We start from the raw sequence: 17304 nt of genomic DNA on the forward strand, positions 1-17304 counted from the left end.
TACAGATTTGTATGATTATATATAGAATACCCAAGTTCATGAGAAACTACTCCCAGTTGCAATAATATTGAAATGGCATTTAATTTGATTAAACCATAGAAAAACTATATGGCATTATGCCAAGCTCTATATTATGCTTACATTTGAAGCTATAATGTTTTATTTGCTGAATGAGTTATATACTATAACATAACCTACAAGAAAATACTTAAGAAAGTAAAACTAAACTTAAATAGAAATTTAGATAACATGGGGTATCTGATATTTATCTAAAATGCTTTGCAAAACAGATATTGATACCAAATCCTTTCAGCAATGTCTATTACCACAAATAAAACACTTGCGTTCCTTTTAGTACCTGACTAATTCTTTGACACACCTTGTACTGGGAAAATAGACTATTTTTCTATGACATACATAACACTGATTTTTTTCCCTTCAAAAAAGCTATTATTTGATTTTTTTTCAATTGTATTTGTTTATTCTATTTTGGGAGCACATATTCCCATTTCTCCACTCAAACTAGGCATCTTTTTGAATTGTTAGCTAGACTCGACATCCATTTTGCCCCAGATAACAATGGAACATCCTTGCCTTCCATCTCATCCAAATCCTGTTATCCCCTAGACCTTTTTCATATCCTGGCATTATTATGATTTATCACCTTCCTCATTTCCTTTAGTGCTTATGACATTCACTTCTTGTGACATACTATATTTTAAAGTTGAATTATCTTAATATTTTAAAATGGTACATATTAATGGTGTTATATATATATATATATATATATATATATATATATGCCATGGAAAGTTTAAATTAGGCTAATGGGTATATCTGTTGTCTCACATAATTTTTTAATAATGAGAACATTTAAAACTATTGCCACAATTTTTCAGTAAACAGTTGATTGATATTTATTGCATTCACCATGTAGAACAATCAGTCTCTGAACTTAGTCTCTTGACTATCTGAAATTCTGTATCTTGGACCAACATTTTCCCAAACCCTCCTCGCCTTCATTCTGGTAACCACCATTCTTCTCTTTGCTTCCAGGAGTTCAATGCCTTTAGATACCATGGGAAAGTGAAATCATGTTGGACTTCTGTACCTGGCTTATTCAACTTAGCATTATATTCTCCATCAGCGTTGTCACGAATGACAGGATTTCTTTCTTTCTTAAAGCGAGGTAGTATTCCATTGCATATACATAACAAATTTTCTTCATTCATTCATCCACTGATGGAAAATTAAGTTGATTCCATATCTTGGCTATGTTAAGCAATACATGCTGATTTCATTTCCTTTGGATGTATCTTCAGCAATGGAACTTCTGCATCATATTTTTAATAAACAAGTTATCATAGACTCATAATATTCACTACTTAATTAATGGACTATAATTTTCATTCTTTTGAGTCTAAAATACATTCATCTAGTACACTGCAATTTTACCTAGAAATGAAGATTCTGGAAAATAAAGAAAGTTGAAAGAAGAGAGATTAGAATTAAGAAAAAACTTATAATTATTATAGTAGCATTTTGGCTCTTGGAGTGAGCTGAAAGTGAGGCACTGGAAGTGAATTAGTCATCACAGCAGGAGTGGGAACAAGAGCAAGGAGTGCCATATTGCCATATGACTTCCTGTTCCACCTACTGCTTCAGATAGACCTGCGCTGGGACTCTAACATCTGTTCATTATTTTCACAGCCCAAAATCAATTTGCATTTGAACAAATGAAGTTTCATATTTGATTAATTGAAGCAACAATGTTTAATCATCTCTGCACATTAGCCCAATCAAATTTCACATTGTGATTATGAATTGGTAGTGTCAGTACACCTACAAGGAAATTTATATTCATGGTTGTAGAAATCAGAGGCATATAAAAAGGAGTAAAATAAAATATAAAAGCTAGTAAGAAAAAAAATGACTGACGGCTTATTTTCTTTCACATAAGCAATGATAAATTGCAAGTTGAAATTGAAATTCTTTTTTTTTAAGAGAGAGAGAGAGAGAGAGAGAGAGAGAGAGAGAGAGAGAGAGAATTTTTAATATTTATTTTTTATTTTTCGGTGGGCACAACATCTTTGTATGTGGTGCTGAGGATTGAATCCGGGCCGCAGGCATGCCAGGCGAGCGCGCTACCGCTTGAGCCACATCCCCAGCCCTGAAATTCTTATTACATCATAAAATCAAAGAATAAATGACAAAGGAATCCCACCATTTGAGCACATGCTTGTGATGATCTAAATAAAGGAGTAAACAACACTTTAATTAAATTGTACTTCCAGTATTTTTATGAAAAATTTTAAAATAGTGAAAATTATCTGGAAAATTTTTTAAAAGACGCTCAAGGAGAAAAAAACTTACTTAAACTTTTTTGCAAATAATATGTTGTTATACCATATTAATTCACATAATCTTTTCTTCTAAAATTGAGAAAACAATGTTTGCAACTAAAATAAATGCTGCCTAATTGTGGATTGTTGGACATGAGGACTCTTGTGTAGAGAGTTTAATATGTGCTTGTGTTCTTCCTTGTAAAATTACAGTGCAAATAAAAAAAAAATTCTATTTTGTTAACAGAAAAACAAAATAGTTTCTTTTGTGGGAGGCACAGAAAACCTCAAGATTTTTTGCAGTTCTATTTTAATCTAGGCCCATACATTGAATGGTACAGAACAAAGCTGGACAATATTTGTGCTACAAGATAGCATTGTGGTCTCAGATAGAAAATATACATTGTGACATTTGGGGCTAATTATGCCTTTGAGTGAACCAAGTCTGGCACACAGTGAGTAGACAGTAGGCATGTATTGAATGAACGAGTCACCTTTATAATTACTCTAACTTCTTCCTTTTTAAAAATGTCTTTCTTGGGCTGGGGATGTGGCTCAAGCGGTAGCGTGCTAGCCTGGCATGCATGCGGCTGGGGTTCGATCCTCAGCACCACATACAAACAAAGATGTTGTGTCCGCCAAAAACTAAAAAATAAATATTAAAAAATTCTCTCTCTCTCTAAAAATAAATAAATAAATAAATTTAAAAATATGGCTTTCTTGTTTTCAAAATTGCTGATAGAAAAAATTCTAACAAAATAGATGTGTTACATTATGAAGAAGTTTTTGTCTCAAAACAAAACATAATAAAATAAAACATTTATTTTGGACATTAATGTGCTAATGGGGGAATACAAACATGAATAAACTGATTCTTTGAACTCTGTGAACTTTGTAGTTTATATTCAAATGTTTAGGTGCTTATATTTACTAGTATCCTTATAATTAAATATATTTACATTATGTTATCCTTATTATTAAAATAAAAATAACAGTGAGTATTTATTGAGTAGTTATCTAGCATCAGACTACATGCTAAAAGCATTACATGTATCTGAATGGCCCTAGGAAGTAGTGTAGATAAAGTTGCTGTAACTTTGTCTTTGTTATGTTGCTAGCAAATAATCTTAAAAACAGAATCTGTTCTTGAACTCCTTAAATTGTATATGATAGTATGCAGTTATGTTTTGTAACATTTATTACAAATCTACCCATTTTTATAACCTGATGAAAGAATATGTTGGATCACAAATTTATGATTTAGGTAAAACTCAGCATGTTTGCTTGATATCCTAACCACACATTATGATTTAATCATCAGCTACAGTTTTATTAATGGCCTTGAATTACACTAATGTATAAGACAAAACTAACACATATCTATATTTTTATAGACTGGCTCAAAGACATATAATGTGACACCATCTTTTTTCAAGTTATGTGTAGATGTACTACACTTTTCATGGCCACTCAATACTTTTAATGTTTTATATTCTTATGTTGCTAATCTAATTAACCATATAAAAATTTCTAGATTTCATGTAATTACTTTAAAATTCAAGATTGTTTCAAATTTTAGAGAATTAAATCAGGACTAAAAAGTAAAACAACTCAATGGAAGTCATATTAAATTACATAAAAATATTTGACATATAAATATATATATATACACACATATATATACATATATATGCCTCATATTTTTTAAAGAGTCATTAGAGTGAATCTTTTTTACATCATCTCTTAATGCCAAATATGTGTGAATGTGTGTGTGTGTGTGTATGTGTATGTGTGTTAGAAAGAGAGGCAGGGAAAGGGAGATAGGAAGGAAAAAGCAGAAAAACAAGTGATAGAATTATGTATTTCAGTTCTTAAGAATTTTATTAGTGATAGGAAAAATTCAATAAAATGAAATTGATTAGGATTTTAGATTTTTTTTCTAAAAGTGTATTGTAATATTAGTTCAGTACAAAATAAAATGGTTATGTAACACATTGGCAATCAGCTGGTCTTTTTGTATAGGAGATGTAATACACTCTAATAACATTAGTGTATTACATCTTTGCTAACACACTCTAGTAATAAAAACAAAATTTAAATTTGAATACAGTAGTGGAAAAATGAAAAAAAGGGAGATAAATTTGGATCATTCATTTATTTAATAAACATTTATTGAATACTTTATATATGGTGGACCCTGTGCTAGCTGCTAGGAGAAGAACAAACCAGACACCTAAGGAAAATGTACTTATTTTTCATGGTGAATTATTTTTTCTTAAATTTTACTTTGGAAAATTGTTCTATCTGAATAAATAATTATTTTATTAATGTGTTACTTATATGTTGATCAAATTAAAATGAGCTATACTTAAATTCCAAATGGTAGACATGAAATAATTAAGAACTATATATTATATTACCAGATTGAGTATGAATAATGCAGGTTTTAAGTGATTATTTCTTAGCATTTTAGAATATATTTTATGAAAATATCAATTTTTATGATAAAAATAGAACATCTCAAGCCTTCAAAATGTCAACACTAGACATAACAAGTGTTTTTAAACATTAGAACAATAATTTAGAATTTGCTAAAGGTAGCAACGTTAAGGGTATTCTATTTTTATGTTTATTATGTAGAGTTAAAAAATAACAAGAAGATTAATTCACATTATGTCTGTCTCTGTGGAATACTTTCCTAGTTATAATTCAATTTATATTCCAAAAGAAGGAAATATATAAATGAGCAGGCTTAGCTTCAATATATTACAAGTATACCTACTTGTAAGACCTTTTCATTGATGATAATCATAGTTTACAGTTTTTAACTTTCCACAGTTGGGTGGCTAAGACCATTATGAAATTAAACTTGTTTATGTAAGTTTTGCTTCATTTTTCTCTAATTTATTTTGTAATTAAAAAATGCGTAGTACAAAACTTTAAGACTATTTTAAAAATTACTTTCAATATTATGAATCTTGCATTTGCCTTGATGTTACATGAATGTAACATCATGTTACATGAATGTTACATTCCACTAAGTAATGATTGTCAAAAAGTTGGACTCTGTGGTGTATGCAATTAAAAACTGCATCCCTCTTTCTGTACATGCTGTACATGTAAGTGACCCCATGGGTCTCCCAAAGTGAGCCTTTAACATTCCAGAATTTTTACTGTGCATCTGTTGCTGGCATCTAGCCTCCCACCCACACAGGCTAAGACTACTAAATGAAGTTTATGGTAGTGCAATAAAGCACATAAAGATGAAGTAATAAAATGTGAAGATAGTTACCTCTCTAGTGGGGTCACTGAAATAGATTCTCTAGAAGATCACATGCATATATGTTAAAGAAAACAAAACATATGAATAGAAGAACTTAGAAAGTAATTTTTAAATGGGGTTTCTGACCTATCTTTTTGTGTTGTGTATTCCAGATGGGATTTATACAGCTCAATGAGGACTTCATATTTATTGAGCCACTCAATGATACAATGGCCATAACGGGTCATCCACACCGTGTCTATAGGCAGAAAAGGTCCGTGGAAGAAAAAGCCACAGAGAAGTCAGCTCTTCACAGTCATTACTGTGGTATCATTTCAGGTAATGTCTTCCGAACTAAATGTGCAGAGTAAGATGAATCCTATAAAAGGTTTCACCCTCCCTCTGTCTTCCTCTCCCTCTTTTCTATCTACTACCTTTATTATTTCTTTGCAATGTGAAATCTCTTTTTGTTAATAGCAATTATTTGTGTCTATTTTAGGCCTATCTTTTAGTTTTCTAGGAAACACTGCATTATAATATAAAAGAATGGAAACTCAAAAAGAACCTCAGAGATTAATAGATCACATGCCTTATAACTTTCTTGAGTGGTTCAGTGTTCCTTACAGGATACTGCTCACTTCACTGGAATAGAAATGACAGAGAGCTCCAGATCTCCTGAAACTGAATCCATTGAGCTCATAGCCTTATTTTAGCCTACCTCCAAGAGAGCATCACAAATATCTCTTTACTTCTACTAAGGCATCCTCTTTTTTTTAACCTGTCTAAAAATCATCTTGGAGATTAAAATTAGCAGCAGAATAGCAATAAAAGTAAAGATTTATACTTTTAAATTTATTTGTTGTATCAGAATCTCATAATTCTGGAAATTTCAAAGGCTCATAAGTACTGCAAGCCATCAAATCCTCAATTCTTATTATCTACAAGTTCTCACATAAATAAAGACTGGAAGGTGACATTTTTGTGTACTTTTTTATGTCCTTTAGGCAGAAATCTGTGGCATTAGCAAGAAAGAAAAGGAAAATGAATGATTTTTAAAATCAAGTCAGACCTGAAAGTTAGAGACAATGTTCATAACAAAATCATTTCACTGGGAAAAAAAAGTTTAGACATCTAGTTCAGATGTCTCAGTGAATATTCACTGGTATAAGAAATGTTTCTAATGAGAATATGAAGAAATGTGAATTTATTGAAGAATTTTCAGTGTAGAGGCTTTAAAATATGTGTTGCACATTTGAAATTGTTAATGTAGTTAGTAACAAGATATCAATTCTAAAACTGATTATGGTATTTGAGCCTGGGTTAGGTATGTGAATAGTGAAAGGTAACATTTAGGGAGACCATAGGATGTCCAAATCAACAGTAGGGTATCAGATTAAAAATATTACGTTTCTGATTACAAAGTATTTATTTCTAATTAATCTGTGATTCTATTTTCTTTGGTGAAAACTCAACAGTATGTATGAGATTTATATTCAAACATGCTTAAATGAATCTATCTCAATGTCACAATATTTAGGGTACACAAAACAAGTTAAATAACAACCTCTTTCCTATTCAAAGAGCTATAGATAGCAAAGAGATAAAGCCGACCAAAATTTATAGCATTATTAACAAAAAAGAAAAGATTTTGTATTGTGAAAATATGAAAACAACAGCAATAACTTGGATTTAGTCCATTTAAGGAGATTGCTTTCTGTAAGTTAAACTGAAAATCTGGACTGTGTAACTTTTGAATCACAGTAAGTTTCAGCTGTTCTAATTTCTCATGTGCACTGATGACATAAAACAGGCTTTGTATATAATTACGCATGGATGAAAGTTTTTTATTTTAATAGACTAATAAAGCATAAATGCATTGTTAATATTTAGCAAACATTGCTCATACTGTTTATAATATATATATGTATATATATACACACAAACATATCACATATATTTTTATTCATGACTTAAAATTAATGTTGATCTACTTAGAACAAGGACTTGCATGCAAAGTGGTAAGCTATCACCAATTAGATGATTTACTGAGATTACCTATTTTCAGATTAAAGACTCAGTATTTAAAATATATTTTTTAAATTAGCAATCCATGAAATAAAATATCCATTTACTTGTACATATATGTTCAGCTGTTACTTTTACCTTCTTACTTTAGGCCTAATTATTAGTACTTATACTAATAATTAGTTAGTTAATACTAACTAATTATCAATATGGCATAAGTATGGATAATGTAACCATATTGCCTTTGAAAAATGGAATTATTGGGCTGGGGATGTTGCTCAAGCAGTAGCGCGCTCGCCTGGCATGCGTGCGGCCCGGGTTTGATCCTCAGCACTACATACAAAGATGTTGTGTCTGCCGAAAACCAAAAAATAAATATTAAAAAATTCTCTCTCTCTCTCTCTCTTAAAAAAATGGAATTATTAAATTTACTTTTCTTTGGCTTGGTCTTTATACTATTCCCTTTCATCATTTTAATGTCTTGGGTAGACTACATTGATATGTACTATTTACGTGAATTTTTTCAGGGAGTTTCCTACTTTAACATGACTTCATTGTGTTCTTATATTAAAAGATAACATAGAAGGGAGAGAAACCAGAAGTTGAGAGTTAGAAGCCTTGGGTTCAAGGTCCTGTCTCAGTCTTATCCAGCTAGGTAATCTTGGGCATTTCTCTCATATTTTTAAATTTTAGTTTCTATATTTACGACAACAACAAACAAACAAACAAACAAACACTGCCAATCACCTCACAAGGATGTAGAGCTAAATGCCATGACCCCAATTCTTAAGAGGTGAACTGTACATTATTTTAGACAAAATGGTAAATCAGCCATTGTACTGTAGACATTATCACTTAGTACATAAGGTACCTGAAAATGGGGTGCAGAACATCAGACATAAAGTAAACCTTCTTAAGACTTGATGGAGAAAAAGAAGTGGAGTGTGTAGGTTAAGATGATGGACCTACTTTATATACTAACAGAGATATGAAAATTGTGTTCTATATGTGTAATAAAAATTGCAGTGCATTCCACTGTCATGTATGTAAAAAATAAAATTGAGTTAAAAAAAAAAGATGATGGACTTTGAGTCAGACTGCCAGGCAGTGTTCACCTCCTTATGCTATCACTTTCCGTAGGATCTTGGTAAACTTTCTCTCTCAAAAGTTCCATTTGTAATGTACAGAATGGGCAAGTGATACCTGAACCTCAGTGCTATGCTTAGAATTAAATGAGATTATGTGTGAAAATGAAAAACATATATAATTTTTTTTAGCATATGTTATTAAACATTAATGGAACAAGAGCATTTTAAGCAGAAGAAACAAAACATGCAAAAATATAAGGGCATGAGATAGCATCAGCCAGGAGAGCTGAAGCCATGTGTCTGCACTAGATAAGACACAGTCCTAGAAAAGTAGCCACTGGAAAATAAAGGGTCTTACATGCTATATAAATGATATTATCAATATCTATTCCTTAACATTTTATTATTCACTTAGAATGAATCTAGGACTCAGAATGTAACAGAAAGATTTATGGAGTTGAAAATCAAGGTTTGAGCAGGACAGAGAGATCATCTCTATTTTTAGAGCTGACTTAATCAGCCCACTACTGAAATAGTTTCCAAACGCCATCCATAACTGCTGTGGAGGTTATTGTGAGTGTGTGGAGGGCATTGTGGAGTGCACACAAGGAGCATCATCCATCAGTACATAATTTAAAATTTCTATTCCATTTGGAAGTGTATGATATCAACTGTGTATTGTTTTGTTTTCTTGTTTTGTTTTGGTACCAGGGATTGGACTGATCGGTGCTGAACCACTGAGCAACATTTCCAACCCTTTCATTTTTTTTTAAAATTTTGAGTCACGGTCTCACTAAGTTGATCGGGGTCTCGTTTAGTTGCCCAGGCTGACTGTGAACTTGCAATCCCCCTTCCTCAGTCTCCTGAGCTGCTGGGATTAGAAGTATGCACCACCATATGCGGCCTCAACTGTTTTATTTTTTACATGTATAGAAACATGCATGTTTTTATACATGGGTAGAAAATGATCTAAATTTTTAGGAAATAAAGAGTGAATTAAGCAGAATTGCAGCCAATGAAAACATCAAAGGAAGCAATATATTAAAATGGTTGATTTAGTTTTCATGATTTTCACACACAATGGCTAACTTGTATGATGGAGACTACCATGAATTTGAGATTCTTAAGAAAGCTAGCATCTTCCAGAGAGTCCATTTAAAGTAATATGCAAATAAGGACACAGGAAGCTGACAGATTAGGGCCAACACAGCTGTCACTAGCTGGGGCAAATAAAGGAAACATACTTTTCTACCCATTTTTACAGAATCTTTCTACCACTCTTGATTAAACAGCCTCTCTTTTTATAAACTCTCCCTGTTTCTTATTTTAGTTCTCCCTTCATTTATCTTACATCCCCATCTGCTTTATGGGCATGTCTTCATCCATGTGTATGCTCCCTATAGAGGCCCTTCTCAGGACTCCTCCCCCGCCTCTCCTTTTTCACATTGTTTTACTCAAGTTTTTTTTTTTCCCCTGTGATCACTAAAAGACCAGACCACAACAATTGTAGAGGAGGAAAAGTTTATTTAAGGGCTCATAATTTCAGAGGTCTCAGTCTATAGAAGACCAGCTCCATTCCTTGGGACTCAAGATGAGGCAGAACATCATGGCAGAAGAGTGTGGAGGAAAGAAGTGAGTCATGTAATGATCAAAAAGCAGAGGGAGAGATCCCACTGGTCAGATACAAAACATGTACCCCAAAAGGCACGCCCCGCAATGATCCACCTCCTCCAACCACACACTCTGCCCACCTTCAGTTAGCACTCAGCTAATCCCTTCAGGGGATTAATTCACTGATTGAGTTAAGATTCTCATAATAATCTGATCATTTTTCTTCTACATCTTCTTGCATTGTTTCACACATGAGCTTTTGGGAGACACCTCACTTCCAAACCATAACATACATACTCCTTTACAGTGATATAACTCAAATCTCCGAGTTCGACTTCACATTCATTGATCCTAAAGTCTGTCTCCATTTCACCCCTTTCCTGACTTCCAGGTATATAGTAACTTCTGCAAAGATGTCTGAAATTGAACCCATCTAAATAAGTGCTTATTTTCACAATCTGAAAGTTTTTTGTACATTATTTACAGAACATTTAATGATCCTAATGTTTCAATACCTTTTGAGGTCCTGTGGATTTTAACTTACTTTTATCAGTAGTTATATGCTGCCTTCTTTTTCTAGTTGAATGGATTTTTTTTCAGACTAGGAAGCATGTGAGAGTAATTAAATAAGTAACATGGTAATTTCTATCATTTTTTAAGTAGGATAGACAAAATATTATTTCATTAACTTTTTCATTATTTTTATTGGTTGATAATAGTTATATATCACAGTATTTATTATGACATAACTAGAAATGCATAGAATGTAATTTACTTCAATTCAGTCCCCAGTACTTACACTTACCCTTCCCTTCCTCCCACCCCCATTCCCTTTCCTAACTCAAGGGATCTATTTATTTGCATTTTAAAATATTAAGTTTCTGTTACCAAGTACTATTTTATTTTATTTTAAGTTTTCTATTCTCTATTTTTTTTTTATTAGTTGTTCAAACCATTACAAAGTTCTTGACATATCACGTACTATTTTAGATTGTGGAGAGAAGTCATACAAGATAGAGAGATTGAAAATGCTAGCTTAAGTAGGAACTTTTCCAGGTTCCATTTATCTATCATGGATAAGTAAGAAGGCTTCTTTGATAAAGAAAAAGTTAAAAACACTTCTGGAATAACTGTGGTGTAGGCCAAAAGAACAGCTAACACAAAAGTCCTTAAAATGAAGAGTACCAGTATCAATGGCAACATGGATAGCTGTGGAGAGGTCTTGGGAACTAGGTGGTTGGTCTGTTCTTGAATTTATTCAGTGACAAATTAGTAATTGAAGGTCTACTGTTTTAAGATAAGTTGGAATTTTTGACTTAACATAGATAGAGTTTATTAAAAATTAGCTCAAAAATCATTTGTCAACATTCAAGCTACAGGGCAGGGGATATGACTCTATGATAGAACATTTGCCTGGCATACATGAGTCCCTGGGTTGAATCCCCAGCACCCCTAAATACACACATACACACATGCACAATTACCATTGGAGCTACAATATCTAGAACACATGAAATTACTTTGATGGCTACATTAGACTGTGAGAAGCATTTTTTTAAATACACAGGGATAGTTCTTATAATCTGACAGGTATTAAGGAGTGTAAACACTCTGTCTTTCCTTTTGTAGGGCTCCTATTGTGCTAATAAGGACAGCCCAGCAAATAGTTAGAAGCATGACTTGGGGGGAATCTAATGCCAACTGCAGGGAAGTGGGAGCCATCTCTTAGTTATGGTATAGGCATGGCAGCTATAAAACAAGCAAATACAGTGGTTCAAATATAGAATTCTTTTTCCTTGAATATGTTATAGTTTATAAGTATTCAGGTGGGACAGGGAAGACTGGCAGTCTGACTAGTGACAACATCCAGTTGTCTAGATTCTTCCTATCTTATATTCACTATCCTCTGAAAGTGTTATCTTCTGCAGTATCCACCTTATCTCACAGCACTTTGTCTAATTTCTTTTTTGAAATTTTTAAAATTTTAATTTGTTATATATGACAATAGAGTGCATTTCAATTTATATTACACATATAGAACATAATTTTTCATATCTCTGGTTGTACACAAAGTAATAATGACCATAAAATTCCACCATCTTTCTTACTCCTAAGCCCCCTCCCTTCCACTCCCTTCCCTTTTTCCCTTTGCCGTATCTAGAGTTCATTTAATCCTCCTATCCCACCCCACTGCAGCATATTATAGATGAGCGTCCTTAAATCAGTGAAATCATTTGGCATTTGTTTTTTCAGGATTGGCAAATTTCACTTAATATTATATTCTCCAGCTCCATCCGTTTACCTGCAAATGCCATGATTTTAATTCTCTTGTAATACTGAGTAATATTAAATTGTGTATACATGCCACATTTTCTTTATCCATTCATCTACTGAAGGGCATCTAGGTTGGATCTACAGTTCAGCTATTTGAATTGTGCTGCTATAAACATTGATTTGGCTGTGTCCTTGTAGTATGCTGTTTTTGAGTCCTTTTGGTATACACCGAGGAGTGGGACAGCTGGGTCAAATGGTGGTTCCATTCCAAGTTTTCCAGGGATTCTCCATACTGCTTTCCATATTGGCTGCACCAATTTGTAGTCCCACCAGCAGTGCATGAGTGTGCCTTTTTCCCCACATCCTCACCAACACTTATTGTTGTTTGTATTCTCAATAGCTGCCATTCTGACTGGAGTGAGATGAAATTTTAGAGTAGTTTTGATTTGCATTTCTTAAATTACTAGAGATATAGAACATTTTTTTCATATATTTGTTGATTGGTTGTATATCATCTTTTGAGAAGTGTCTGTTTAGGTCCTTGACCCATTTATTGATTGGATTATTATTATTTTTTTTGGTGCTTAGATTTTTTAGTTCTTTATATGCCCTATAGACTAGTGCTCTGTCTGATGTGTGAGGAGTAAAGATTTACTCCCAGGATATAGGCTCTCTATTCACCTCATTGATTGTTTCTTGTGCTGAGAAGACACTTTTTAGTTTGAATCCATCCCATTTATTGATTCTTGATATTAGTTCTTGTGCAGTGTCACTGGTTTCATTCCCAGGTCCTTGATCCACTCTTAGTTGAATTTTGTGCATGGTTAGAGATAGGGGTTTAATTTCATTTTGTTGCATATGGGTTTCCAATTTTCCCAGCTCCATTTGTTGAAAAGGCTATCTTTTCTCCAATGTATGTTTTTGGCACCTTTGTCTAATATAAGATAACTTAATTATGTGTGTTAATCTCTGTGTCCTCTCTTCTGTACCATTGGTCTACAAGTCTATTTTGGTGCCAATATCATGCTATTTTTGTTACTAATGCTCTGAAGTATAGTTTAAGGTCTGCTTCACTCTTCTTGCTAAGGATTGCTTTAGCTATTCTGGGTCTTTTATTTTTCCAGATGAATTTTATGACTGTTTTTTTCTATTTCTATGAGGAATGTCATTGGGATTTTGATTTAAATTGCATTAAATATGTACAGTGCTTTTGGTAGTATGGTCATTTTGATAATATTAATTCTACCTATCCAAGAACAAGGTAGATCTTTCCACCTTCTAAAGTCTTCTTTTTATTAATTTATTTTAATTAGGTATATATGACAGCAGAGTGCATTTTGATTCATTGTACACAACTGCAGCACAACTTTTCATTTCTCTGGTTGTACATGATGTAGCATTGCACCATATGTGTATTCATACATGTGTTTAGAGTAATGATGTCTATCTCATTCCACCATCTTTCCTGCCCCCACCCTCCTTTCCACCCCTACCTCTTCTTTGCCCAAAGTTCCTCCATTTTTCCATGCCCTCTCCCATTATGGATCAGCAGCCACTTATTGGAGAAAACATTTGGCATTTGGTTTTGGGGGATTGGCTTACTTGGCTTAGCATGATATTCTCCAACTCCATCCATTTACCTGCAAATGCTATAATTTTATTCTTTTAATGCTGAGTAATATTCCATTGTCTATATATACCACAGTTGCTTTATTCATCTATTGAAGGGCATCTAGGTTGGTTCCACAGTTTAGCTATTGTGAATTCAGCTGCTATAAACATTGATGTGGCTGTGTTACCTTGGTATGCTGATATTAAGTTCTTTGTGTACAGATTGAGGAGTGGGATAGCTGGGTCAAATAGTGGTTCTAAAGTCTTCTTTGATTTCTTTCTTTAGCATTATGTAGTTTTCATTGTAGAGGTCTTTCACCTATTAGTTAATACCCAAGTATTTTATTTTATTTTTATTTTTCAAATATCTTTATTTATTTATTTATTTTTAAGTGGTGCTGAGGATCGAACCCAGGGCCTCACACATGCTAGGTGAGTGCTCTACCACTGAGCCACAACCCCAGCCCCAAGTATTTTTTTTTTTTTTTGATGCTATTGTAAATGGGATAGTTTTCCTCATTTCCCTTTCAGAGGATTTTTCACTGATATAGAGAAATGCCTTTGATTTATGGGTGTTGATTTTGTATCCTGCTATTTTGCTGAATTCATTTACTAGTTCTAGAAGTTTTCTGGTGGAACTTTTTGGGTCTTCTAGGTATAGAATCATATGGTCAGCAAATAGAGCTAATTTGGTTCTTCTTTACCCATCCATATCCCTTTAATTTCTTTCATCTGTCTAATTGCTCTGGCCAGTGTTTCAAGAACTATGTTAAATAGAAGTGGTGAAAGTAGGGCATCCCTGCCTTGTTACAGTTTTTAGAGGGAATGTTTACAGTTTTTCTCCATTTAGAATGATGTTGACCTGGGACTTAGCATACATAGCTTTTATGATGTTGAGATATGTTCTGTTATCCCTAGTTTTTCTAGTGTTTTGAAATGAAGGGGTGCTGTATTTTTTCAAATACTTTTTCTGCATCTATTGAGATGATCATATGGTTTTTATCTTTAAGTCTATTGATGTGATGAATTATATTTATTGATTTCCGTATGCTGAACCAACCTTGCATCCCTGGAATGAACCCCATTTGATCATGGTGCACGATCTTTTTGATATGTTTTTGTATTTGATTTTCCAGAATTTTATTGAGAATTTTTGCATCTATATTACTAGATATATTGGTCTGAAGTTTTCTTTGTTTGATGTGTCTTTGCCTGGTTTTGAAATCGGGTGATATTGGTCTCACCAAATGAGTTTGGAAGTGCTGCCTCTTTTTTTATTTCCTGAAATAAATTTAAGAGTATTGGTATTAGTTCTTCTTTAAAGGTCTTGTAGAACTCGGCTGTGTATCCATCTGGTCCAGGGCTTTTCTTGGTTGATAGGTTTTTGAAGGTATCTTCTATTTCATCCTGTGAAATTGATCTGTTTAAATTGTGTATATCATCCTGATTCAATTTGGGCAAATCACATGACTCTACAAATTTGTCAATACCTTTGATATTTTCTATTTTATTGGAGTACAAGTTTTCAAAAAAATAATTTCTAATTATCTTCTGTAATTCTAGAACAAGACAGGGATGCCCTCTTTCACCACTTCTGTATTTCTGAGATATGTTGTGCCTGTTGCGATATTTTCTTTTTATCTTATATGTTAGTAATTTGAGTTTTCTCTCTCCTTCTTTTTGTCAGCATGCCTAAGGGTCTATCAATTTTATTTGTTTTTTTAAAGAATCAACTTTTTTGTTTTGTCAATTTTGTCAATTGTTTCTATTGTTTCAATTTCATTGATTTCAGCTCTGATTTGAATTATTTCCTGTCTTCTACTGCTTTTGGTATAGATTTGTCTTCTTTTTCTAGGGCTTTGAGATGTAATGTTAAGTCATTTATTTGTTGACTTTTTCTTCTTTTAAGGAATGAACTCCATGCAATGAACTGTCCTCTTAGAACTGCCTTCACAGTGTCCCAAAGATTTCTGTGTGACTATCTGTGTTCTCATTCACCTCTAAGTTTTTTTCATCTCCTCCTTGATGTTTTCTGCCACCCATTATTCATTCAGTAGCATATTTAGTCTCCAAGTGTTGGAGTAGCTTTTATTTCTTATTTTATCATCAATTTCTAATTTCATTCCATTATTATCTGATAGAATGCAGGGTAGTATCTCTATTTTTTATTTTTGCTAAGATTTGCTTTGTGGCGTAGTATATGATCTATTTTAGAGAAGGATCCATGTGCTCCTGTGAAGAAAGAGTATTCACTCCTTGATGGATGAAATATTCTATACATGTCTGTTAAGTCTAAGTAATTGTTTGCTTTACTGAGTTTTATAGTGCCTTTGTTCAGTTTTTGTTTGCAAGATCTATCCAGTGGTGAAAGAAATATGTTAAAGTCACCCAAAATTATTGTGGTCTATATGACTCTCGAACTTGAGAAGAATTTGTTTGATAAGCGTAGATGCTCCATTGTTTGAGGCATATATATTTATAATTGTTAAGTCTTGTTGGTATATGGTTCCTTTGAGTGGTATGTAGTGCTCTTCTTTATCTCTTTTGATTAACTTTAACCTGAAGTCTACTTTATTTATGTCAAATATCTTTATATCAAAGATGGAAATCCCTGTTTGCTTCTGCAGTCCATGTGAGTGGTATGATTTTTTTCCAACCTTTCACCTTTAATCTGTGGATATCTTTTCCTGTGAGATGAGTCTCTGGAGGCAGCATATTGTTGGGTCTTTGTTTTTGATCCAATCTGCTGGTCTATGTCTTTTGATTGGTGAGTTTAGGCCATTAACATTCAGGGTTATTATTGAGACATGATTTGTATTCCCAGCCTTTTTTTTTTTGGGGGGGGGGTATTTAACTTGACATGGTTTCTCCTCTGATTAGTTTTTTCCTTTAGTGTAATACTTCCTTCTGCTGATTCTCAAATCTAAGGCTTACTTTTGCTGGATAAAATATTCTTTGTTTGCATCTATTTTTTTTCAGAGCTTGGTTTATGTTGTTCCATGATTTCCTGGCTTTGAGTGTCTTAGTTGAAAAAAATCTGCTGAGATACGAATTGGTCTCCCCCTAATTCCTTTCTCTTGCGGCTTTTAAG

The 17304-nt window shown here is 33.1% G+C and overlaps 1 protein-coding gene across 1 annotated transcript in view; it reads left to right on the top strand.

Annotated features, from left to right (window-relative positions):
- Positions 1–17304, top strand: part of Adamts19 (ADAM metallopeptidase with thrombospondin type 1 motif 19) — a 265915-nt gene that overhangs the window by 40102 nt on the left and 208509 nt on the right. The window contains exon 3 of the mRNA XM_046460436.2: positions 5778–5943. Coding sequence (XP_046316392.1) covers positions 5778–5943 — 166 coding nt within the window. The remainder of the gene's footprint in view (positions 1–5777; positions 5944–17304) is intronic.

Source organism: Marmota monax, unplaced genomic scaffold (assembly GCF_021218885.2).
Source record: "Marmota monax isolate L192 unplaced genomic scaffold, Marmota_monax_Labrador192_F-V1.1 WCK01_AAM20220418_F8-fsc00006, whole genome shotgun sequence".
Taxonomy (NCBI): Eukaryota; Metazoa; Chordata; class Mammalia; order Rodentia; family Sciuridae; genus Marmota; species Marmota monax.